Source organism: Danio rerio, chromosome 6 (assembly GCF_052040795.2).
Source record: "Danio rerio strain M-AB ecotype USA chromosome 6, GRCz13ab, whole genome shotgun sequence".
In the NCBI taxonomy this organism is placed as follows: domain Eukaryota; kingdom Metazoa; phylum Chordata; class Actinopteri; order Cypriniformes; family Danionidae; genus Danio; species Danio rerio.
Genome location: NC_141026.1, coordinates 16,452,349 through 16,479,732, shown reverse-complemented (window position 1 = coordinate 16,479,732; position 27,384 = coordinate 16,452,349). Strand labels below are relative to the sequence as shown.

At 34.6% G+C, this 27,384-nt stretch overlaps 1 protein-coding gene and 1 long non-coding RNA gene across 52 annotated transcripts in view; one reads left to right on the top strand and one right to left on the bottom strand.

Moving 5' to 3' along the window:
- The window catches only part of lrrfip1b (leucine rich repeat (in FLII) interacting protein 1b), an 81,791-nt gene that overhangs the window by 35,273 nt on the left and 19,134 nt on the right, over nucleotides 1-27,384 (top strand). For 6 of the 50 annotated variants that reach the window (XM_087256887.1, XM_087256876.1, XM_087256872.1 and 3 more), the window contains exons 3-13: nucleotides 3,470-3,487; nucleotides 3,751-3,798; nucleotides 5,987-6,031; nucleotides 11,477-11,527; nucleotides 12,340-12,405; nucleotides 14,013-14,057; nucleotides 17,893-17,958; nucleotides 19,509-19,586; nucleotides 19,923-19,952; nucleotides 20,132-20,257; nucleotides 25,592-25,762. In XM_087256887.1, coding sequence (XP_087113013.1) covers nucleotides 3,470-3,487; nucleotides 3,751-3,798; nucleotides 5,987-6,031; nucleotides 11,477-11,527; nucleotides 12,340-12,405; nucleotides 14,013-14,057; nucleotides 17,893-17,958; nucleotides 19,509-19,586; nucleotides 19,923-19,952; nucleotides 20,132-20,257; nucleotides 25,592-25,762 — 744 coding nt within the window. The remainder of the gene's footprint in view (nucleotides 1-3,469; nucleotides 3,488-3,750; nucleotides 3,799-5,986; nucleotides 6,032-11,476; nucleotides 11,528-12,339; nucleotides 12,406-14,012; nucleotides 14,058-17,892; nucleotides 17,959-19,508; nucleotides 19,587-19,922; nucleotides 19,953-20,131; nucleotides 20,258-25,591; nucleotides 25,763-27,384) is intronic. The other 44 variants (XM_087256903.1, XM_087256877.1, XM_087256898.1 and 41 more) reach the window with 19 other exon arrangements.
- On the bottom strand, nucleotides 19,000-24,482 carry LOC147843416 (uncharacterized). 2 transcript variants are annotated; one of them, XR_015493405.1, is made up of 4 exons: nucleotides 22,940-24,482; nucleotides 21,193-22,126; nucleotides 20,780-21,118; nucleotides 19,000-20,729 (listed from the first exon to the last, which is right to left on the bottom strand). It is a non-coding gene; the product is annotated as an uncharacterized LOC147843416 (long non-coding RNA). The 2 variants fall into 2 exon arrangements; XR_015493404.1 differs by lacking the exon at nucleotides 22,940-24,482 and having other exon boundaries at nucleotides 21,193-22,762.

The following is a 27,384-nucleotide window of genomic DNA, read 5'->3' as shown; positions in this document are numbered from 1 at the left end:
ACCAATGATTGGCTCCTTTACTAGGCGGGGCTTTATTCACCATATTGACCGTTACACTTTTCCCCACTCAAAAAGATACGAGTGACATGTCTTGTTTATCTATAGTCTTTGAGAGTACACAACGAAAAACTGAAGAAAAAGCGAAACAGAAAACAAACACAAAACATATCTGGAACGTAACACCTGTTTGAGTTTCTTTCTTCTGTTAAACACAAAATATGATATTATGAAAAAGGCTAAAAATGAGTAACCATTGACTTACATTGTATTTGTTTTTTCTATTATGGAAGTTGGTAGTTACCATTGGCGAGCTTGATATCATCATTTCCGTTCACCATTAAGAAACTCATAAGGTTTGGAACTGCTTGAGTCTGAGTAAATAGTGACTAAATGTTCAGTTTAGGGTGAATTATCCATTTAATTGAGTCTATGATTGGATGTTTACTGCAGTGATTAATATGCTTCTAGCGTGTTATTTATTTGGCAACCATCCTTATTAGCGTAAATGATGCAGTGTGTAGATGTTTCTGTCTTAAACAACCACATCCAAAGACGTATCCTAAGATCATATTTCCAGGAAGCTGATGCCAAGATTTATCAGACTCAAGCTGTGACTGAAGGCTTTATTTTGACAAATGAATTGACCACCAAATGAGCCGAAACCAATTGAATGTCTTTGTGATGAGCTGCAATAGATGGCAAAATCCTCAGGGTCACATACAAGATGTCTGTCAAAAAATAATGCAGCTTTTAATGGAAATAAACTTTGTAATGTTGAAACAATGGCATAATCAAAGCTAAAGATGATCTCCAAAATGGCCAGTACTGTTTTTGACCCTGGGTAAAAACCACTTTGTAAACTACAGTATACAGTACCTAGTTAGCCTACTATGAAGCAACTGCACATTCTGCAATAATTTGAGCCCAAATAACATCGGTATTGTCTTTCCAGAATTCAAGCATGTCTTTCAGTATGTGTAAGAAACTACACACTATATCAATTAGGGTTATATGAAATGTTGCCAAACATATAGCAAGCCTAAAATATATTAATTGCTGCAATAAATATCCAGGTGTTTGATTGTTTACTGTAAAATTGGATGGTGAATTTAAACTTTATGTCAATATTTTATATCTGAAGCACTGTCAAAAATTCAAAGCAGCGCTCTTGCCTGTGTGAGATTTTTTTTTAAAGAACCAAATCAAACTAGTAGGAAATACACTTAAAAATTATAGTTGCTGCTTGGTGAAACAACCCATTTAAAATGAGCTGACACATCACAATTCTTGAGATTTTTTTGGGACACGTTTCAATCTGCTTAAATTTGTAAAAACAGTTAACCTAAATCGGTTGGTGTTAGGACAATTGTGTGGAACCCAGTATTTTTTACAGTGTACAGTATGTGACTATGCCCTTATTTTGCACAGTTGTTAAAAATAATACACACATACATATACATATTTTACTGCAGTATCCATATGCCATTTAAATATCAATAATATTGGGCCAGATTGATTACAAGGGCTTATAGAGCTCACGTCTACATACAAATCAAGACAAAAAAGACATGGCTGCTTTTGCAAGACCTATTTTATCCTATTATTAGTTAGGTTAAGGGTTTAGTGTACTGCATTTGGGAGATGTTTAGATATGATAAGCAACATGCTTTTAAAGTCATTCTGTAAATTTTTACATGACATTGTTTTTTTTAATAAACCCATGTTGTACCATTGAAAAATGCAGCTAAGAGGCAGAGTTACATATTTTCAATTATCCTTTAATGAAATAAAAAAACTAATAAAAGTAAAAAGTTATTAGGGCATCACGGTGTTGCAGTGGGTAGCACAATCGCTTCACAGCAAGAAGATCCCTGGTTCAAGTCTCGGCTGAGTCAGTTGGCATTTCTTTGTGGAGTTTGCATGTTCCCCCCCATGTCCGCGTGGGTTTCTTCCGGGTGCTCCAGTCCAAAAAAACGTGGGATAGGTAAATTGGGTAGGCTGAATTGTCCATAATGTATGTGTGTGAATTGGTGTGTATGGATTTTTCCCAGTGGTGGGTTGCAGCTGGAAGGGCATCCGCTGCGTAAATCATGTGCTGGATAAGTTGCCGGTTCATTCCGCTGTGGCGACCCCAGATTAATAAAGTGACTAGGTCGAAAAGATAAGAAATGAATCAAAGAATAAATAAAAGGTCATTATAGAATAGCTTACCTTTTGAAAAATAATATTATTTATTATATTCTAAAATATTTTTTCTTTTGTTTATAACAGATCTAATTGTTGTATGAATGGTTTATGAATAGTCCAGAGTGTTATCCAACTGCTATCATGTGTCTTTATACATATCGGAAAGATTAGTGTTGTTAAAATGTTTTGAAAGCTCGATAATTGAAAGCTCGATAAGGCTGAATTTGTTTATTAAAGTAAAGAACATCAACAACAAAACTCCACTAAATACAGAATAAATAAATAAAAAAGCATCATTGTTTATTTATTTATTTATTCATTCATTTGTTAATTTTCCTTCGACTTAGTCCCTTTATTTATCTCGGTTCGGATTGAAATGCCAACTATTGTGTTTATTTATTTATTTATTTGTTTGTTTGCTTGTTTAATTATTTAAATTTTTCAGTTATATCTAGGCCCACACAGAATCTACGTGCGCAGATTTTTAGCCCATCATTAATTCTGTTTATTTACTTAAGTAAATGTGTGTAAATCTATATTTATTAATTTTTTTATTAATTACAATAATATTATTGACTAATGTGAAAATTTTGATCTGATTTATGGACAGTGCAGTTTGTACAGTAAAATGTATTGTCTTTTAGTATATACAATATATGAGAGACTTGTTTTGTTTACCAAGTAAAGTGAATCTAATTGGATTTGCATTTTAAGCATTAATTACAAGTTAAAAAGATATTATTTTGCATTTTACATATTAAGAATTTAGTTATGATACTCCCAAAATAATTCAGCAGAAATCCACAGATTTTTACAAAAATTCTCTGCAGAAATAGCAAAAAACATCCACATCTATTTAAAGTAAAATTTTAAAAAGTATATTTTTTTGTTTTTTATTATTAAATTAATACTGCTAGTTTCTAAAGTTTTTAATTGTAACAATACAATTTTCTCTTTTTTCCTAAAAATAATTAACAGTTTTTGTCTCAAATTAAAATAGCATGTTAAATGTATCTCCCAGAATATGAAGGTAAATTACTTTATTAATTATTATTCTTGATATGAATATAAAATTGGCTGGCATTCAAGCATCACTTTAGTAGGTATTTTTCATAGATTATGCAAATATGTTTTTTTAGGCTGTTAAATTAGTATTCTCTGCATCAGAGATTACTCATTCTCTCTACATTCTACTCATTCGCTCTTTATATCATTTTCTCAGTATTTTCTCTTTTTTTTACTCCTTTTCTTCTTTTCCTCTGTTTTATTGCTGCAAAACTAGATTTATCACGCGCAAAAGGTAAGATCTGTTTCTTCATACCCTTCATTTCTCCCTGACATAATCATATTTGATCATTAGAAATACAAGCTATAGCACTTTTCATTGTTTTACATCTGTTCAGCTGTCAATTTTACGGACATCAGGTTACAGAAATATAGCCAAAACCAGGATCAATTCCACATTTAAACTCAAGTTCTCTTTCACACCTGTTTTTAATATCCTCCTTTACTTCCATAACCCTTCATCATTTGATCGTCTTGCTCTCCTCCTCTCTGCACCAGAAATACTATGGGCTGGACAGCAAATGGGGCCATATTGAACAGTGGATGGTATGACCTGTCATTATACCACACTGCCGCATGCAGTAGACCGCAAGAGATAGAAATTACATTAGAAAATGCATGCAGCACAGGTCCCGAATGCAGTAAATCAAACCTTAAAGTGCCCCTATTATCCTTTTTTTATCTTACCCTTCATGTTGAATGTAATGTAGCTGTTTGTAAATGTAAAAGGTCTGCAAAGTTTCAAATGGTGTTGGGTATTACTTCGAAAAAGAAGTAAATTGCCAATCGCTAATCACAGCATTAAAAATGAATTACTTTATCTGAAAAGTAACAAAATTTCTCTATTATTTCTCATACACATTTACCGGCCACATCATTAGGTATACCTCATTAGTACCTGGTTGGACCCCTTTTTGCCTTCAAAACTGCCTTAATCCTTCGTGGCAAAGATTCAACAAGGTGCTGGAAAGATTTTGGTCCATATTGACATGATAGAATCTCCCATTTCACCACATCCCAAAGGTACTCTATTGGATTGAGATCTGGTGACTGTGGAGGCCATTTGAGTGCAGTGAACTCATTGTCATGTTCAAGACACCAGTTTGAGATTCACGCTTCTGACATGGCACATTATTCTGCTGGGCTTAGCCATCAGAAGTTGAGTACACTGTGGTCATAAAGGTATGGACATGGTCAGCAACAATACTCAGGTAGGCTGTGGCATTGACACAATGCTTAATTGGTACTAACGACCCCAAAGTGTGCCAAGAAACTATCCCCGACATCATTACACCACAATCTCCAGCCTGAATCGTTGATACAAGGCAGGATGGATCCATGCCTTTATGTTGTTGACGCCAAAATCTGACCACCATGCGGACTCCTGCATCATCAAGGCATTTGCCGCTTACTGGATATTTGCTCTTTTCGAACCATTCTTTGTAAACCCTAGAGATGGTTGTGTGTGAAAATCTCAGTAGATCAGCAGTTTCTGAAATACTCAGACCAGACCGTCTGGCACCAACAGCATTGCTCTGTTAAAAGTAACTTAATCACCTTGCTTCCCCATTCTGAAACTCGATCTATCTATCTATCTATCTATCTATCTATCTATCTATCTATCTATCTATCTATCTATCTATCTATCTATCTATCTATCTATCTATCTATCTATCTATCTATCTATCTATCTATCTATCTATCATCTATCTATCTATCTATCTATCTATCTATCTATCTATCTATCTATCTATCTATCTATCTATCTATCTATCTATCTATCGATCTATCTATCTATCTATCTATCTATCTATCTATCTATAGATATCTATATATATACTGTATACATATATATTATTTCTTAAACTTTATATTATATCAAACTACTAAAATGTCAAAAATGTCAATTTGTTAAATTGTAAAGTTACATTTTTAACATCAAAAGTCGACAGAGCAGATATCATGGTCACATAATGCACATAATGTGAAAACATGCGAATCACAAAATACAGAAACTGTAAAAGATATTTTGTACAGTGAAAAATTACTGAGGGAGGGAATGTCCTGGCAGATATTGCATAGCATTCACTATTAGACTAACCACAACAAACTGGGCCATTTGACTAATGAAAGCAGAGCAGGCTCTTAGCAAAAAAAGGGCTTAAAAAACAAGATTAATCAAATTAATTGTTTGAGAGTGTATGAAAAGTGAGGTGATTATAAATATCAAGGTAAATTTAATGTTTTTTGACTGTCAATGCATGTAAACATGCATGTATCAGAGGAGACCTTCTAAAGAAAACAATGAACCTTTTAAATGGCGTAATAGGGGCACTTAATTGTAACTACCACCATGTTTTTAAAGCATCCTTCAGAGAGTGAAATGTGATTGGTTGATGTTGCATGTAGTCTGTGTCTGATCCTCATTTCACAGGCTTTACTGGAGCAGTGGGGGGCAGGAGGCCCATCTGACATGTTAGGGCTTAGCAGAGGTGGTCATAACATACAGCGGGATTATAGGGCGGTCGCGTGACCCACATCTTAAAGCTCTCAACCCTCCCCTCCCACCCCTCCAGACACCCTGTCTAAGCCCTGTAATAAACCATGATATGACAGACAGCATAATCTCTCAGTGCATGCTTTGTTCAGTTTTTTCCTGGTGTTTGATAACCATGTGACTTTCTGACCTAAAACTTCCTGGTTTCTGTCCTGTTTTTCCTGCTCTGCTTTTCAGGAGGACAGTGAGCGGTATTCCCGCCACACTCGGAGACATACCTCGGTCTGTATCTCTGCCTCTGCTTTTTTGTCTTAAGCTTTTATTCTCCTAATATTTTTTATTAACGCCCTAATACACTTCAAGCTAGTTTAAAACAACCGCTAAAGCACACTTTAAATAGAGTTTCTGTTGGATGAACAAGTCCTTCCAATGTTTAATTATCAAATTGTACCTCTAATTATATTGTAAAATCAAAGCAGTTATTTCTTTGTACATTGTTTACAATCTATAAATGAATGAATATCCTGGCAGATATGGTAATGGCCATTTCATTTCTGACAAGTTTTAAGCGTTAGACCAATCACAGCACACAGGGCCTTTTGACTAATCAGAGTAGAGCAGGCTCTTAGGAAGGAGGGGGTTAAAGACAAAAAAATAAACCACAAAAACATGCTAGTATAGACTGTATATTATACCGTAATCCTTCATGTCATGTTCTTAGTATATATATATATATATATATATATATATATATATATATATACATATATATATATATATATATATATATATATATATATATATATATATATATATATATATATATATATATATACATATACATATACATATATATATATATATATAGAAGTTTGCATACACTCTAAAAAAAGGAACATAACGATTTTTAAAAAAAATGTCTGATGGTAAATCATACTAAATGTTTATTACTATATGTCATACTAAATGTTTAGTATGAACTACTATTTTAGGTTGTAAGAATTATAGTTCCTAAAATGTAGGATTACTCAAATGATTTACATTTGCTAAATGCCAGAATAATGAGAGCATTTTTTTGAGAATATTTTATTAATATCTAGACCAGGGGTCTCAAACTCGCAGCCCGCGGGCCATTTGCGGCCCTCAGTGCAATATTTTGTGGCCCGCGCCGACCGCTGTACACTGACAAAATCAGTGGAGCGGGGAGAGAGAGCGCTCCCCGCTCCGCTGATTCTATCCGTACACAGCGGTCACTGGCATTCCCCGCCCGCCGTGTAAACAAAGGGGCGGGGATGCCGGTGACGTCACCACGCACCCCGCCCCTTTGTTAGACGCTGTGACGGGCGGGAAGTCGTGGGAACTCGTGCCGGCCAGAACCAAGGTAAGCTGTTCCCGCCCCTGCCTGCCACTTAGCTACCTATCTGCACAATAGTTTGAAGGGATTTTGACCCATTCCTGCTGATAGAGTTGGTGTAACTGAGTCAGATTTGTTGGCTGACTTGTTCGCACAAGCTTTTTCAACTCTGCCCATAAATTTTCTATAGAACTTAAATTAGGGATTTGTAATGGCCACTCCAAAACATTCACTCTGTTGTCTTTAAAGCACATTTCAACTAATTTGGCAGTATGCCTAGAGTCATGGTCTGTTTGGAAGACCCAATTGTGGCCAAGTTTTAATATCCTGGCTGATGTCTTGAGATGTTGCTTCAGTATTTCACCATAATGTTCTTTCTACCATGGTTCCATCTATACTGTGAAGAGGACCAGTCCCTCCTGCAGCAAAACAGCCCCACAACATGATACAGTCGCCCCCATACTTCACAGTTGGGATGGTGTGGCTTGTAAGCTTTCTCATTTGCCCTTTAAATGTAAAATTGGTCATTATAACCAAACAGTTCAATCTTAGTTACATCAGACCACAGGACATGTCTCCAAATTTTTTTTTTATTTTTTCCCAGTGGAATTTAGCAAATTGTAATCTGGCTTTTTGTTTATTCTGGCTTATTGGTTTTCCCATGTTGTCACAAAAGGAAGCAGTGTGTTTGAGGTTTTCTTTAAATACTCTTTTACAGCTGTGCCTCCAATTAATGCAATTGTTGTCAATTGGCCAATCAGAAACTTCCAAAACCTTGACACCATCATCTGAGCTTTTTCAGAGGCATAATAATCTCATTGTATGTAAACTTGACTTACAAGAAAAATTATAATAATTTCTCAAAAAAAAATCTCTCATTATTCTGCTATTAAACACAACAAAACAAACCTGATAATCCTATCTTACCTAAAAGAAAAAAAAGTTTAGTCACATTAACATCTGACTTTTTAAAAACTATTATGTCCCTTTGTATGTAAACTTCTGGTTTCAATTGTGTGTGTGTGTGTGTGTGTGTGTGTGTGTGTGTGTGTGTGTGTGTGTGTGTGTGTGTGTGTGTGTGTGTGTGTGTGTGTGTGTGTGTGTGTGTGTGTGTGTGTGTGTGAGTGTGTATAGTATATATATATATATATATATATATATATATATATATATATATATATATATATATATATATATATATATACTATATATATATAGTAAATGTTAAAATAAAATGTAACAATAAAACTTTATAAAATTGAATAAAGTCATTATTTACTGTCTATTAACTGCCAGTCAGATCATTGTTGTAGTGGTTTTCTTTAGGTATGGCATTAAGGGAAGCAGAATATAGTCATGCAAGATTAAATCAGTACTATGCACATAGTAAAGATGAATAAAAAAACCAACATGCAATCTAATAAGCAGTTAGCTAAATGTGACATTAGGTCACCATACTAAAATGTTACTTTTAAAGCAATCAGCATCACTTCTACATATGTGTTTTAATGGGTTCTATGCACAGCTAGAGTTTTATAGCCAACAACTTCCGGTGAAAGCTTAATGTGAGGATTTTCAATTTCACAAAGTTGTTTTTACAGCATTGATGTTGTAATGTAGTTACAATACATTCAGTTACATAGATTTAATCATTCATTTAGCTGTTCAAGCATAAAATGAGCACCGCAGAAATTCCATTGAAAATACTGGGTTAAAATAAACTGTCATGTTTTAAAGACATAGCAAGGGGAAACTAAATTTAATGCAGTGCTTCTTGTCCTACTTCATCTCGTATATCTTACAGGCAGTAAGGATCACTGATTTTAAAAGAAATCAGATCTTAAACGTGACAATTTTGTAATGGAAAGACAGTTCACAGGAAGCCCTTGTTACAAGTGGAATCTTATTTTAAAGTGTTGTCACTTCATTCAGTATATGGCCATCTTTAAATATCTACACAAAGTGCATAACATTGAAGTTAGATACAATACAAACGTATATTTAATTTAAATGCCATGGCCTTTAATGCTAGGATTTTATGTACTAACAGTACACCAATGCAATGGTATTTCAAACATTTTTTCAATTCAATAGCTAAGGAAAATAGGCAATCAGAATCTATCCTGATATGTTGAAAATCAGCAGCTTATGATTATAACTTGGGTTTTTCTGATTCTTTCTCTTTTCCTTCTTCTCCATCCCTTCCTTCCAATATTTAAACTTTGCTAAATTCCTAAAGTGTGCTGTTCATTACAGAGACATTAGATGTAAAAAATTAAAATTACTTACTCATTTTTATATAGCAACTTACTAATTTTTTTTTTAGAATTTGAAAACTAAATTCCATAAGCGCCAATATTTTTGACAGATTTTACTTTCACCACATTTTAATGACTTTAAACAAAACTTATGGAGGCCCTGAACTGAAAACATATATATTTACGTAGCTGTTTAAAGAGACCAATATACCTCTAATGTTTTTACTTGAAGACCTAACCTTAACCTACAACCCTAATATTATTAAGTTATACAATGTCAACAAATAAGGATGTTCTTAAAAGAGTTAAATATTACTCAGTTCAGGGTACAAATATATCAAAACCAACACAATTTAACAGCAACCCTTAACTTTTTGATATAAAGGTGAATTCGTATAAAATCATAAGATCTCATTTGTGCAATTTAGTACGATTTGCTCATCCCCCAATGACAGTAGGGTTTAGGGTAGGGATGTTCCGATCAGGTTTTTTTGCCCTTGAGTCAGAATCTGAGACATTTGATTTGGAGTATTTACTGATATCGAAATCCAATCCGATACTTCTATAATACATAAAAAACTAATAAAGAAGAGAGAACAAACAGCAGGATGTTCCTTATTTTTTATTTAATTCACATTTTATTTTAACATATAATTACTGTTAACAAACAGAGCACTTCTGTGAGGTAGCTTGAACAATCAAGTAATAAATAACAACTTTTTCACTTTTGAACTTTAGTGCAACAGTAAATATAAAAAAAATCGAATATAAAACCAAATAGCACCTCAACTTAAAATACCCGGCCGGAAGGCAATCCCAAGTTTACGTATCCCACAGTTTGCTATGGCAATGTTTTCATCATCAACTTTATAATACCTCCAGACTGCAGACATGCTCGTTCTATGCGTTTCAAGCTGCTTCCATATATATTTGTGTTCTGATTGAGAGGCATGGGGTCCGTTCTTCAAGATGATTTGGCAGATCCTGGATCAGTTCATCTTGAAAACTGATCTCTGGCTAATTTGGTTCTTCAAACAAGTTTGTGAATCAGATTAAAATGTCTGGATAAACTGATCTGAGATCGCTGCGTGTGTTGTAAAGGACAGATCTATCGATTCTCGAAATCATGATCAGCAATGCAACGATTGGCTGACGGCAAAGCAGCGTAATGACATCATCTGATTAATATTCAATTATCCATGTGAGCAAAATTACATCAAATTTGCAGTAAAGGGTTTGTTAAATATGACACGCAATAACTTTGCACCTTGTTGTGGGCTGCATGCTTGGCCCTTTCATGTGTCAAGAGTGGATTTTCCTTATTATAGTAGCCATAGTAGTTTTATAGTAGCCATTTTTTAAAATCGGTGTAAAGAATAACTTGTATTAGAACAATTGTACTAAAGCGATCTAAAAAGTTCATATCAATAAGTTTTCACTTTGCACCACCAGGTGGCAGTCTGTACTTTCATTTCGGGGGTGCAGATTGCATAAGTTTTTTCATATATTTTAACTAAATATATAATATTAATATTAATATACTTAATATATATATAGTTACAAATATTTACTATTTACTAATATTTTCCAAAGTGTATATAACTACTACTGTAAGAAAATATCAGAATTCAGTACATACTTTCAGTATTATCTTTGCTTGAACTGACCCGATCCAATCCTGTTTTTATGAAATAAACCTGCTCCCGACCAGGTTTGATCTACCAGAACTGTTGCTATGACAACAACTCTCGGATCAGTTTTGAAGAACGAAACGATCCTGGATCATGTCAAATTGTCAATATCTAAATCCAGCTAACTGAGTAATCCACGTACGAAGAACAGACCCAAGGTCTGAATCCGATCCAAAATAACGTGATCGGGCCCGATTTCTGATCATGTGATTGGATCTGGACATCGCCTCCTTTTCAAATTAGCTAATTTTTGTACCACTGAACTTGTACAAATTCAATTAGCGAAACTAACAAAATGTAAAATACTTACATTTCCTTGTGAGATCAGGCTGATCAAAACTCATAAACTCGCAGATGAACAGAAAGCTGTTTATTTACCTGAAGCTGTTTTAATCTCCCCTTTTTCTTTTTTCTTCTGTTTCAGATATCAGATGATGAAGAGCGGATGTCTGTAGGCAGTCGAGGAAGTTTGAGGGTTAGTACACCCCCTCCTTTAGAGCTTTCGTTTGAATGAAAGTAATGTCAAGCTGTATTTGCTGAATTTGCTTTCTAATACTTTAGATTTCGGTTTTCAGGGCAGTTGACAAGTTAAAAAAAGGAATAATTTTCTTGGACATACACTATATTTGCATAAATAACTAAACTCCCATTTTAAAAATTAATATATTTATCAATTTCTCAGTAAATATAATCAATACTTTTTTGGTGAAAAAATGTGTACGTTTGAGTTTTATTAAACAGTCATGATTATAAAAAGAATGTTTGGTCACCTTACATAGAAATATAATACCTTTAAATTCAAATGAGTTTGCAATAATAAAATCACAATATTTCAACAAAATGTAATACATTTTTATGATTTGTCCTGTTTATTAAAAATCTATTTAATATTTTCTCTCAACATATTAATTTGGTTGTACTAATGTTTGGACTGTGATCTTTATTTATTTAGATTAGTAACCTTTTTAAAAAAGAGGTTACCTTTTATTATTATATAGTATTTGACTTGCCAGGCATAATCAAAGTGTGTTTTTGCTCTAAACACTGAAGCTCAACATAATAATTTCAATTTGATGAACATTTATTATATTAGGTTCCAGTAATGTCCCTTACTACTGATCAAGGAAAATGACGGTGTGGCTATCAATTGCACAGAGTCCTGTCACTGCTAGCTCCCTCTTTCATTCATTCAAACTCTTGCTGAATCATACTTTTCCTACAACATGTCACCTCAGCCTCCCACCCCTTATTTTCACATTGTCTTTTGTCCTCTTCTGCTTACCGTAGGGCAACCACGCAGATCTCTGCAGCAGCACCAGCAGTCTGACTTCAGCCAGACTACAAAATGGACGGGTCTGTCCCTCTTACAATCCTTAACAATGCTTCTTTTTTTCTCCCATTAGAGTTTCTTCTCCCCTTCATTGTTTTAGCTTATAGCTTTTCTTCATTTTGCTTTTCTAGCTTTTCTCTTTCCCTCAGTCATCTCATAGGCACACTTATTTTCAAACAACACTCAAAGAGTTATTTTTGCTGCTTATTCAAGCTGCTTGAGCTGAAACAACATAATTCTTGAGATTTTTTGGGGGCAACTTAATTGTTTAATGTTCAATCCGCTTAAATTCCTTAAGTTAGCTAAATCGATTTGTTTTGGGACTACAGGAATGAATTGTGTGGGTCCCAGCATTTTGTAACAGTGAACTGTCAATAGACCACCACCACTGGGTTCCAGAAGAATCGGTAGAAGTCGCATTCTTTAAGTTGAAATTAACATTACTAACTAAAAAATTACTAAAAAAAACAATGATGTAGACTGATTTGATTACAACTAGGGCTGGGCGATATGACGAAAATATCCAATCATGATGCGCCAATCTGATTTTACCAAGTAGGACATGTTCCTGGATGAGCCATGTTGGTTCTTGAACAACATTCTAATCAGCCAATCAGAATTAAGGGATACATTTAGTTGATATTAAGTTTAGGCTTACGGTTTGGTTTATGTACTTTTACATTTTCGAACAAAAATGATGTTCCAGGATCAATATACTGTAGATGTTAACCCAAGATCGCATTGTACTTGGCAAAATCCTGACGTCCATGTCGTCTAATTTCCTGACAACCATAGATTTCACAATATAGTACCTTATTTAGAAAAGTAGTTGATTAGCATAGCATTTGGATTAGCATTTTTAAATACTAACCACAATGGACAGGAATATTTCTCTAGTATGTACTCAAAAAAGTGATTATTTTTCACACTTTATTTAGAAATATAAGGTCCAATGTTTGGTAATTAATGTATAAATATTTATATTAAATATATATATATATATATATATATATATATATATATATATATATATATATATATATATATATATATATATATAAATATATATATATATATATATATATATATATATATATATATATATATATATATAATATTGCTAAACAAAAAAGAAAACTAAACATTGTTCTTTCGATCATGTATTTTTTCCCAATGCTACAATTCACACTTCTGACTGGCTAGTAATGAACGTAATCCAAATACTGAAAAAGCATTACCATACTCTAAATAATGACCAATAGAGAATAATAAACAATAGATTTCTTATTATTTTATCCATTTGATTTATTTCATCAGATTGCACTGCCCTTATTACAACATTGTTTGCGTTTTAAGGATTATTTTGAGACAATTTATAATTAGCACACATGAAATTCCCAGAGATTCGTCTGGAAGCTTACTTATTTGGTTTTTAAAGGAATGGAAAATTCAGAGTTGATGCAAACTTCTTTTTTAAATGAGCTGTTTTATGGTGGTGCAAATTAAAGATAGAAATGTAATTATTTTTATATATATATTTTAAAGGTCTGATTTACTCAACATGAAGAACATGTAGTATTTACATTCAATGTTATGAGAATATACATTTCTTCCTCCTCTCTCTTTTTAGCCTTCTGCACTATTTATTGAAACCCCTCGCTCAAGAAGTCACAGGGTTTGTTTCCAGCTGTAATCTGCATGCTACCTGACGTGCAGATTGTTTGTTCACTGTTTTGTTGTTGTGATTTCATAGCATACAGTATAATTGACATATAGTTCACCCTAAAATGAAATTTCTGCTGTCACTGAAGGGTTTTGTGTGGGATACAAAAACAGTGGAACTGTAGTAGAATGTTCAAGCCATCTTGTCCATACAACACTTAAGTACACTTTTAAAAAGGGTAAGTTTTGTAAAAAAATAAATAAAACCAAAAAAACTATATATTTTTACAGTGTTCAGGTGATTTTTACATCTTAGTTAATTAATTTAGTTAGTTAGTTATATTATTTATTTAGATTTTATTTAATATCTATTTTGTTATGATCCAGGGTCACATATTGTGTCTGTTCATGCTCCGCACTGATGCACTGCTTCTGCATGCGATATGACAGTTCTTATATGTAAACATGTACGCCGAAATACATGCACTGCTCACACTCAGCTCGCACGTACGGTTTGAAAGAGGTGACAGCAAAAAAAGCGGGGACTTCCTCGATGAACAGACACATGAAGCAGGCTTGCCATGGCAGAAAGGATGATAGTCAGCCTTCAATATCCCCTTTTGTTATGATCCATTCTGAAGAAACAAACATTGCAGTTTACATGCTTCGTACTTTTTGCATTTTTCATTAAGATCAATCTGAACTCATTTCTGTAGTTCAAACAACTCAGAATTGTAGTTAAGAAATAAAAACGTATAAAAACATAGTTGGGTTTAAAATCAGGCTCATACTGTAATTACAGTTAATGTGTTGGACCGGGTCAGGCTCGGACACAAGGTGCACTGGCTCAGGTAGGGCCGGGTTTCATTTTTTGGGCCCAATATAAGCTCTAGTTTTAATGCACACTTGAAGTCAGAATTATTAGCCCCCCTGAAATATTAGCCCTCCTGTTTATTTTTTCCCCCAATTTCTGTTAAACAGACAGAAGATTTATTTCAACACATTTCTAAACTTAATAAATTTACTAATTTAACTGATTTATTTTATCTTTGCCATGATAACAGTAAATAATATTTGACTAGATATTTTTCAAGACACTTCTATACAGCTTAAAGTGACATTTAAAGGCTTAACTAGGTTAATTAAGCTAACTAATTAGGCAAGTTATTGCATACTGATGGTTTGTTCTGTGGACTCTCGAAAAAAAAAAAAATAAAGCTTAAAGGGGCTAATAATTTTGTCCTTAAAATGGTTTTTAAAAAATTTAAAACTGCTTTTATTCTAGCCGAAATAAAACAAATAAGACTTTCTCTTGAAGAAAAAATGTTATCAAACATACTGTGAAAATTTCCTTGCTCTGTTAAACAACATTTGGGAAATATTTAAAAAAGAAAAAAAAAATCAAAGTGGGCTAATAATTCTGACTTCAACTATATTTGACGCTATATTTACATAAATTAACTTAATGCACTAAAATACTTTTTATTTACTTTTTTATTTTAAAACATTTACATAATTGCCGTTAACATTAGTTTTTCTTCACAGCAATGTTTGGGAATAGCTTCCTTGACATTCTTCTACATATCTCTGTTCATCTGTTTATCGTGCCACAGAATTGTAAATCAATTATTTAACGACATTAAAATGATAACAGATTTTTCATTGTGGGGTGAACTGTCTCATTTACAGACATGTGTTGTGTGTGTTCAATAGTTTATGTGAGCAGAAACCTGCATGCAATTTAGTAACCCGATACTCAGAATGTCTTTGGCTACACATGTGTTGACAAGTCTTTGGCGTCCATAGCCTCCACTCAGTAATCAATTCTTAATTTCAATCCGTCATTCCATAAGTGCTCACAGTACATCAGAGTGCATTAAGGTCAGTGTTAACACGCAAGGAAGTTTCCCTTAAATCTCCTCTGTATGTAATGAGCATTTCCTGCCCATGATGTGTTTATAAGTACAGTACATCTCCCCTGGTTGTTAGCAGCCCTGTTGATCACATTTCATGATGGCGAACCATTTTGGATGCGTAAAGTAGTCATTTCAGATTGTTTATTTTCTCTTTAAAGAAACGCTCCACTTTTTCATAAATAGACTCATTTTACGACTCCCCTAGAATTAGTTTTATCGTTTCGGAATCCATTCAGCTGATATCCAGATCTCACAGGAGCACTTTTAGCTTAGCTTAGCATACTGTAAATACCTGAATCAAATTAGACCATTAGCATCTCATGCAATGCTATTTCGTAGCGATGTAACCTACAGCTGTTACTTAGCTGGGGACAGTTTTTAGGTGCTGAATAATATTATTGTGCCTGTTGCAGCCATGGTACAAAAGCAAAGTTAATTGATTATTAGGGCATGCTTGGTATATTTCAAACAAAGGTATTTTTCTTTATTTGTTTGATGGGAAAAAGAAGTTTGAAGGCTGCATGGTGGCTAGCAGTGGTTAGCAGTGTTGCCTTAAAGCAAGAAGATCGCTGGTTCGAGTCCCGGCTGGGCCAGTTGACATTTCTGTGTGGAGTTTGCATGTTCTCCCTGTGGATTTCCTCTGGATACTCTGGTTTCCCCCACAATGCAAAGACATGAGATATAGGTGAATTTAGATTGAATAAATTAGCTGTAGTGTATGAGTGTGTGTAAATGTGAGAGTGTATGGGTGTTTCCCAGTACTGGGTTGCCGCTGGAAGCGCATTCGCTGCGTAAAACATATGCTGGAATAGTTGACAGTTCATTCCACTGGGGCGACCTCTGATAAATCAGAGACTAAGCCAAAGTAAAAGGAATAAATGAATGAAGAAGTTTGAAAAGGCAGAATGGTGAAAAACTTTTTCCGAATCTTCGGACACCCCAGCATTTTCGATTCAAGACTTTTTGCAAGCAATCGTACAGGTGCTAATGCATCTGTACCAGCTCTACCACTCGTCCATTCTGTGTATTTATGCTGCTAACTGCTAGAATACTATGAACGTCAAAGAAAAGGTGTAGTTCCAGAACACATCCATCAATTGCAAAATTGTCATAGACCAATGGTAGTGTTTAGGAAGTTAGTTCCCCCAAATAGCTCGTTTGCTGAGCTGTTTCGCACTGCCAATCTTTTGACAAGATTTTGTTCGAAATAACGGCATTTCAGTCATTTTTTAAAAATTTTATTTGTCTAAGGTACATCGAGTTCAAGACCAGTCAGTACTAGAATTTTAAAAAATGGCCATTTCCCACTTGCATTTGAATGCTGTTGAACGAGTTCTTAAACAACTTCTAGATTGGCCATTGTGTTCATATGCTCAACAGAAATGACTGTGATTGGCTGTGAAGGCTCACCAATTTGTTCACCAAGTGTAAACACAGATACACAGACAATGGAGAGTTTCAAAGTCATGTCGATCAGCTAAACTGTCTATGAGCTGGTTCAGTTGGCATTTCTGGTTGGAGTTTGTATGCTCTTCTCGTCCTCACGTGAGTTTCCTTTGGGTGCTCTGGTTTCCCTCACAAGTCCAAAGACGTGGTACTGGTGAATTGGGTTAGCTAAATTGTCCGTAATGTATGTGTGAGAATGAGTGGGTATGGATGTTTATTAGTGATGAGTTGCAGCAGGAAATATTTTTTTAAAAATTGAGCAACATGCTAATGGTTAAACCTGATTCAATGATTTATGCTAAGCTAAGCTAAAAGGGCTCCCGCGATCCCAAGATCGGATGTATGAATTAAAAAATGTGACTTGTAAAATGAACATATTTCCAAAAAAAGTGTAGTGTTCTTTTAAACAGTTGGTTTTGTCTGCCAGATGTGAAGTGTGTAAGGTGAATATAGGGTGTATGGTGAGGTGTTTTGTTCTGTCTGCAGGGGTCTCTGCATGAAGAGAGCTCATACTCTGCCACTAGGCGTTTCAGTGGCTCCAGCGCTAGAGGCGTAAGGCCCGATCTTTACCTCTTCCTCTGACAGGGGCATGACCTGATACACAATACCAGTCTGGGATTGTTAAGCATCTTGCATGGGTCTGTTAAAAGACCACGGGCTTGACTAGGTGTTCTTTGTGTCTTTGTTTATTTCTTGAGGTTTTCTCTGAGGTTAATCTACTGTTTTTTCCCAGTATTGCGTTCCGGTGCCTGCATGGCAGTAATCAGAGTGGGATTATGTATGTAAGGCATGCATTTGATGGTTCATCAGCTTGGATGAATTTCCTTTCTGTGTTTGTCTGGTTGAAGTTTGATTGTTCACTAGTCAGATGTCTGACTCTCTTTTGCACAGAAACTGATGTGTGTCAGTGTTTGTTTTACCATCACTTAGACTTGGTTTTGCACTACTGTACAAAAGATTTGTATTTTTTTTTTTGAGAAAATCTAATTTATATTTGATTTAATTAATATTTCAAGTTACACTATGTATGTTCTTTTCAAGGAATAGTTCACCTGAAAAATACAACAACAACAACAAATTATTAGCCCTTATGGGAAGTTGTTACTTTTTCAACACATTTTTAAACATAATAGTTTTAATAACTAATTTCTAATAAAAAAAATTATAATCTAATAATCTTACATATTAAAACAGTGCATAATTTATTGTATTATATAAATTTTTTCTAATTATTTGATATTTATAGTTAAACGTATAGTCCGAATCAAAGGCTTAACTAGATTATTTAAGTTATTTACAGTCATTGGGCAAGTCATGTGGACAACATTGGTTTGTTCTCCAGCCCATCGAAGAAAAAGAAATGTATGAGGCTAATATTATTTAACTGTATTCCAGCCAAAGTTAAGAAACAAGAAGAAAAATAGAAAAAAATATATCTTACAAAGGAATACAGGAAATACTGTGAAATTCTCCTTCCTCTGTTAAACATCACTTGAAAAATCTTCGAAAAATCTTTAAAGTTTAACTTTAGTTCATTTTTTTCTTTTGAATTGCATGAAATACAATTAAGTATTAAATATTGTTGAAATTACAGGAACACCATCTACTGATTAAGTCTGTAAAATAACAGATGCCATGAAATGGCATTTCATTAGCTGTTTTTTCTGCTGCAGTTTACCTGACCCACCCAGATTTAGTTATGTTTTACAGAGGAGAGTTCAATGTCCTACAATACAATTAGAAACCATGAATGATTAGAAACAAATCACCCATTAATTATTATGACCTACATATAGTTTCTGTTAAGGTAAACATTCATAGCTTTAAAGTTACATTTTTTAATCAATTACCATTTTCATTATTTTAAAATATGACAACATTTTCTGGATTTTAATTAAATAAACCTTGATGAGCATAAAATTACTCTTTCAAAAGCATCTTACTAACCACAACCTTTTGAACGGTAGTGTATATGGTGCTCTCATTTCTAAAACATTCCTATATTTTTCCTCCAATGCTCAAAACTAACTCTCTTTACTTCTAACACTTTCTGCCTTTCTTTTTGTGCTTTTGTCATTCTCTTTACCTGCTTTTCTGGTCAGCCTTCAGACTACAATGGCTTTCTGGGCTCCAGTTCCAGGGCCTCATCTAGGGCAAGTTCAGCCCGTGCCAGCCCAGTGGTGAGCTTCCATTTTCTATCACTGCCAAGGCTTTAATTCTGCCGTTTCAAGGTCAAGTCTGCCTTCTCTACAACATCCATAACAAAAAATAATAATGATAAAAAAAAAATGACCCTTTGTCTTTCCTTCTCCATATCCTGTTTCTCAAACATTCTCTATCACTATTAATCCTATTTGTGTCTTGCTCCCTCTGCTGGATAAAGCATGGAACAGATCTCTAGTCATTGCTGTTATCTAATATTGTTAAATAAATTCTGAGCAAATTTTATGTACATTTGCATTGTTTTTTTAAAGTGTAGCCCTGCTTAAACACATTTTATTTTTATTTTTACACAGGTGGAAGAAAGGTCAGACTTTTTGGAAAAGGTAAGTGGGATCTTTTTTTCATGTAATGCAATGTAATGTGTATTTATGTAGTGCATTTTTTAGATTTTAGCATTTTTTTAAATCATTTTTTTAGATGTTAAATGAATGCAAAGACAAGCATCATAATAAGTAAAACTACAACGCATGTGATAGAGTAAATATTTAAACTACATTCACAGGGGTCCAGAACAGCCTCCACCCTCTCTGCTGCAACTCTAGCCTCTCTGGGCGGAGGCTTATCCAGAAGAGGGAGCTGTGATACCTCTATTTCGGCTGACACTGAGGCCTCCATAAGGGAAATGAAGGTAATTTTGGTGTATATGAATGGAACAAGAGTTTGTTGTTGAATTATCCGCTTGATAAGTCACATTTCACAGGTTGCCTTAGCAAACTATTAGCTTAACAAATATTGCTTATGAATGCTCAAAGTGCACTGTAATAATGTTGAAAGTCATGATTGTAATGTTTGTATCAATGTCTAATGTCAGATGATTATACAGTGACGACATATTGGTTTCTGGGATGCAGTTTGTCCAAAGACTGCATATTGTATGCCTTGTTTTGAAAGACTAAATATGGTAAAAAAATAACTATTTCTCATTTCAAATAAGTGTTACAAACCCCAATTTATAATGCTTTTCTAGGGAGGGGTCAGCAACAAAAAACCTTTATTCACATCATACAACTCACTATTTATAGAGAGACAAAAATGTGTCTTTTACCAAAATAAAGTGCCAACAAAAATAAAAATAATTAATTTAATAATATTCACTCAATCTAAATTATTAATTAAACAACGAAATAAACATAAAACATAGATCATATACAATAACAAAGAAAGAAATAGCAATAACACCAGCATGGTTCATTAGCAGCGGCTGCGCAGAAACGTGCACAGAATTCTCAGACCTTCATCAGTACAGCAAGATACATATAGAGATAAATACCCATGCAAAAAATACCCATGTCTTTTATGCACCACACAACTTAAAGTAGACATGAAACAGATGACAAGATTGTCCTTTTTTCCTCAGTCATGTACATTGACTTGAAACTGTCTTGAAATGAGAAAAAATGTAGGTCAGTGCATGCATGTTTTTATCCTTTGGAAAACAATTTTAACAAGATTTTCAGAAGATGGGTGATGCTTACAAAATGAAAGAAGACTGATGAATGGACAAAAGCAGGGCATAAATGAGACAAGCACTGATAACCCTTCCCTAAAGGCATTCCATGGGACCTGAAGAGAAGAAAAGTAGTTTTGAGGGGAGAGGGAACGTAATGATGTTATTTTGCTTAAAGATTGTAAGGGCAATAAATTGACAAAACAATGAAGTGCATAGATACATCATTTATAACAAGTACTATTATACACATAGAAGAAGGAAGAGCAAATTTTGATTTCATTCAAACTTTATCAAGTGTTATTATAAAATGAAGACGATGATAAAGAGGATGGTGATGCAGCCATGATGCAACATTGTTCTACACCCCACCTGAAGACACTGCTCAGATGTTATATTTCAGAGCAGAGTTTAAGGTCCTGCAATCTGAAGCCATGAATAAATAGAAAAATCACCCAGAAATTATGACCTACTTGTAATCTATGTTAAAGTCAACAATACATTCATTAAACTTAAAAGTTACATTAGTTACAAAGGTACAAAGTTACAAAAGTTACAAAATAAATGTACATTTTTATTATTTTAAAATATTATAGTTTTTACTGCATTAATCAAATAAACACAGTCTTGAAGAGCATACACACTTCTTTCAAAAGCATCTTACTAACCCCAAACTTTTGAACGGTGGTGTATATTCCTAAACATTCCTATATTCCAATATTTTTCCTCTACTGCTCAAAACTAACCCTCTTTACAATGATAAAGATGATGGTAATGCAGCCATAATGCAAAATTGTTTTAAACCACACCTGAAGACACTGATGTTATATTTCAAGATATTTGTCAACATTTTTTCACAAAGCACTCCTGTGCATCATTGAAATTTCTTTCAGACATGCAGGTGCAGATTCTGTCTCTTTGAATGAAGAAAAAAAACGATCTTTCCAAAACTGTTTACCAAGCTTATAATAAATTTTTATATTAGGAATTACCAATGATTTCCCAGTACTGGGTTGCAGCTGGAAGGGCATCCGCTGTGTCAAACAAATGCTGGATAAGTTGGCGGTGCATTCCGCTGTGGCGACCACTGGTGAATAAAGGGACTAAGCAGAAGGAAAATGAATGAATGTATGATTTACCAATGAAATTTAACAACAACAATCTCATGACAGAAATTCAGGTTGCCCAAGCTAATGCACACCAAGATGAAAAAAAGATCAACCTCATTTAAGGACGTTTCTGGAGGATTAAACGTCATACTGTCAATCAAACAATGTAAACACTATAATAATCAATAACTTACATGTTACAAAAGATAATTCTTTGAATAACGCTGCATCTGTCCGCACTGGCCTTCTGAGGTCATTTCCAGTGGCAATTCCTTATAGCAAATCTCCTCCTAAAATGACAACAACCTCTTTGTTTACAAGTTTGTAGGCGTTCAAAGTTGCGTCATTTCATTTGAATGGCAAAGGTGGAAATTCATTTAAAATAATGAGGTCAGACAGTATGACTGCATTTTATGTTCATTTCATACTGAATACATAGTCAGAAAACATTTGTTGAACAAGTGTTTTAGTTTTGTTTAAAAGTAGACGTTTCATTTTTATGTAGATATATTTCTCATGTCTATAAAGCAAGTAGTCACTGAGATGCCAGCACGATTGCAGACCCCAGAGGGATCACAACAAAAAACACACTTCCATACAATTATCAGTCTATTCCAGCAAGTGATGATTTTCTCCTTAACTAATAGGCGGGGCTTGTCTCCCTAGATTGGCAATATTCATTCATTAATTTTCTTGTCGGCTTAGTCCCTTTATTAATCTGGGGTCGCCACGGCGGAATGACCCGCCAACTTACCCAGCAAGTTTTTACGCAGCGGATGCTCTTCCAGCCGCAACCCATCTCTGGGAAACATCCACACACGCATTCACACACACACACTCATATAGTACGGACAGTTTAGCCTACCCAATTCACCTGTACCGCATGTCTTTAGACTGTGCTGGAAACCGGAGCACCCGGAGGAAACCCACGCGAAGGCAGGGAGAACATGCAAACTCCACACAAAAACACCAACTGAGTCGAGGTTCGAAGCAGCGACCCAGCGACCTTCTTGCAGTGACAGCATTACCTACTGCGCCACTGCCTCGCCCGAGTGGCAATATTAATTGCTGTATTTTTCCCCATTCAAATCTATTTGAGTGACATTCTTTTTATATTCTATTCACTTTATAGGAGAATAGACTATGAATATCAAACTGCAGAAAATGGCCAAATTACTTGCTCAACAAAAAAGTGTGTTTGACTATATATACACAAATGAGATACTTATAAAATACCAGTTTGCTGGAAGTCAATGAGCCTGGAAGTCTCAAGCCAATAAGGTTCTAATGGCTATGCCCTCTCTTACATGTTAAGAATGAGGTTAGTAGTCTTTGGTAGGTCTAGCCACTTAAAGGTCTCGTGAAATTAAAATAAAGTTTTTTTAGATGTTAGTATCAGTATTGTTAGTTTTTAAGATATCTAAAATCTAGTGCGCTCCAAAACAGTGACAACATTTGCGTTTAGAAGATATAAAACTGATATAAACATGTCACTTCCACCTAAATGAATCAATGGTTTTATATACATCCCATCATACTTAAGTCTTCCATCAAATCATAATCAATCAAATGCTCTCTACTATCTGACAGGCCTGCCGTTTTCAAGGCGCTTCCCATTTGCTCTTCATTTGATGCACTTGAGCTCAACTACTCTAACTGGCAGAGCAGTGATAAAACAAAATGCTATTGGCTGTCCCACCCTCTCTTCGTGTTTCGGTTGAGATTACACCAAACATAAAATAAAACTGCAAGTTTTAAAGCTCTTCACAGGAACTTTAAGCATCTCACACAAAAGATTTTGTTTTGTTTTGTTTAGATTTGTTGACTGTTATAGCCTGTGAAATAACTAAATACTGCGTAATGAGGTGAAACTAATGTGGTCCAGACTTGCCTGGAACTACTTTAGCTGTGGGATTATCTGAAAAAAAATAGCGCACCTTAGTAAATACATCAGCCAATCAGAATCAAGCATTTAAGAGCCTTGTAGTATAAGAAAAAAATGTATTATTGATTAGCAGTTACAGTATAATACACTCCCTAGTTGATGACCCTTACACCAAGGCTGTGCATTGGTTTCTAATAATAAGAGCCACTTATCTATCGTATACTCTATACATGGTTATCATAGCTAAAGGAATTGTTTTGATGAACAATTTCAAAACATTGGTAATGCACTTATTTTATTAAAGCAGTAGGTTTTTGTTTTCAAACACAATCTTTGGGACTATGGAGTTAGTTTAGGTACTTTATTATTCAATCAAAAATAGTTTTAGGAAAAAAATAAGTACATAGTACTTTAACATTTATTAAAATAATAATGTCAATGATAATAATGTAATGTTATGTAATGTGTATTTATATATTGCATTTATAGTGTATGGCCATACACCCAAAGCGCTTTACAATCATGGGGGGTGGGGGGTGGGGGGTTCTCCACACCACCACCAGTGTGCAGCATCCACTTGGATGATGTGACAGCTGCCACAGGACAACGGTGCCAGTGCATTCACTACCCACCAGCTATTGGTGATAGAGCCAATTTGGTGTATTGGGATGATTGGGAGGCCATGATCGTAAGGGCCGATAGAGGGACTTTGGCCAGGACACAGTTGTTACACCCCTGCTCTTTACAAGAAAGTGCCATGTGATTTTTAATGACCACAGAGAGTTAGGACCTCGGTTTAACATCTCATCTGAAAGACGCCGCCCACTGACAGTATAGTGTCCACTTCACTTTTACTGGGGCATTAGGACTCACGCATACCACAGGTTGAGAGCCCCCTGCTGGCCTCACTAACAACATTTCCAACAGCAACCTAGTTTTCCCTAGCTGTCTCCCATCCAGGTACTGACCAGGCTCAGCCCTGCTTTGCTTTAGTTAGTAACCGGTCTTGGGCTGCACAGTTGGCTGTGGCTAATAAAATGCCTTGCAATGCAAAAAAAAAAAAAAAACTATGTAATTACCACAATTGTCATTGCACACTCATTCATTTTGTTCTCTGTTCTGTTGTCCTTTATTGCACATTGCAAGTTAAAAAGTTTTGAACCCCTACACCCCTACATTCTTACACATCTCATACACATCCCAAAGTTTTGAACCCCTACATTCTTACACATCTCATCCAAAGCCTTTTTGTTTTGTTTTGTTTTGTTTTGATTTGATTTTTGTCTGTTGTAGGCTGTGAAGTAATTTGTACTAACTGAAAACATTTGGTGTAGTGATATGCAGCTGTAAACCGGTCAAGAGCAACCTGATACTAATTCAGCAGTATTTATCTGAAAATTACTTTCTACCTTGATTGTTTTTCAGCCAATCATAATCAAGCAACAGCATTATAGCATAAATAGGTAATAAATCATAATGTCCATGATGTCTTTGTTTGGTTGATTGTTTGTCTGCTCTCAGGACTCATTGGTAGAGGTGGAGGAGAAGTACCGTAAAGCCATGGTGTCCATCGCTCAGCTGGACAATGAGAAGACAAACATGATGTATCAGGTGGACACATTGAGAGACACGCTAATGGAGCTGGAGGAACTTCTTTGTGAGACACAGAGAGAGCGTGATGAGAAAACCAGGGTAATTTCTTTTCTCCAGTACAAAATATGAAACTGACATTGTCATAAACCAAAATGTACAATATCAAGAAGTGAATAGTGTTGACAGCAACTTTTTCAACAAAACTTTAAAGTAAATTCCAGAAAGTATACAAACTTTATAAAGAATTCAAGAGTTCACATTAAGCTGATGACTGATTATAAAGCTTAATTGGCATGCTGTCTCAGGAGAGAGCCCTGAGCTCATAAGATCCTCGAGCCTGGGGCTCCCTCTCGTTTGTAAGGTGATAGGGGAGTTTAAGCTCAGGTAGATCTCAAAAACTCCCCTGTTGTAGTTGCTAATGAAGAGATAGTGATTGCTCTTAAATGACAACTTACTAGGAGCATGTTTATGGGGCCAATTTAGATTAGTCAATTCACTTAAGTTGCATGTTTTTGGACGGTGGGCTTAAGAATCGTCTTATTGGTGAAAATAAATTGAATAATGCACGACCAGCCGCAAGCAATCATAAGCACACGATTCTCTTGAAATTAATTTATAAATAAATTCACTTAAATTAGAAAACAAAATAGAGAGAAATAACTAGATTTTTCAAATTTCCTATAGAAGAGTAGAATCATTTCTGTGTTTTTTTTTTTAATCATTATTAGTAACATTGGTGGTTATTAACTGAGTTGCAGCCCTCAGCTTGTTATCACAAGTACAAAAGTCCAAAGAGTTTTTTATTCTTTTATTTTGAAGATATTATTTTAAAATACCTTTGCAGCAATGTATCACTTGTGTATCCTGGTAAAATTACATAATGCTTCAGTAATACTTTAGAATAGCCATTTTTATTCATTTCGGTTCAGGGTGAGGTTTAGGATAGATGATGTACAGAATATTTTTTTCAATGTGATTAAGATTGAACTTTTTAATATCACTGAGCAGTTTTACTTATTTGCTGTTTATTATAATTACTTTTAATATTTTGAACTTGTACTTTACCCTTGTGCAGTTTAAACAGAACTTTGTTTGATTACAACAATACAGTTTCCCCCCTTGCAGTTTAAAAAAAAAAAATATTTGTTGCATTTTTCATCCATATTGCAAAATAAAGTGCATTTTTTTATAAATCAAATATGCACATTTCATCTTTAGTTATAACTTAAATCATGGAAATGTATGGCTTCTGACATAAAATTTGAAAGTTTTTGCTTGCTCACCAAAATGTCTAGTTATTGTTTGTATTGTTTTTAATATTGTCACTAGCTATCTATGTTGTAAAAGCAGGCCTGGACTTAATAATGGACTTAAACAATAAGCGAGGTAAGCAGCTGCTTAGGGCCCCGGTGAAATTGGGGTCCCGACCAATGCCAAGAAACCAAAATTAGTCATATAGCTTTTTTTTTTTTTTTAATTTACCATCATACACTCTCAGAAATAAAGGTACATGAGCTGTCTCTGGGGCGATACCTTTTCAAAAGGTACATATTTTTACCTGAAGGGTCCATAATAGTACCTCAAAGGTACTTTTTAGGTACATTTGGACACTAATATGGACATTTGATTTACCACTGTGGACTCTTTGTGTATAAATATGTATCTTTTGAAAAGGTACTGCCCCAGAGACAGCTCCTGTACCTTTATTTCTGAGAGCGTAC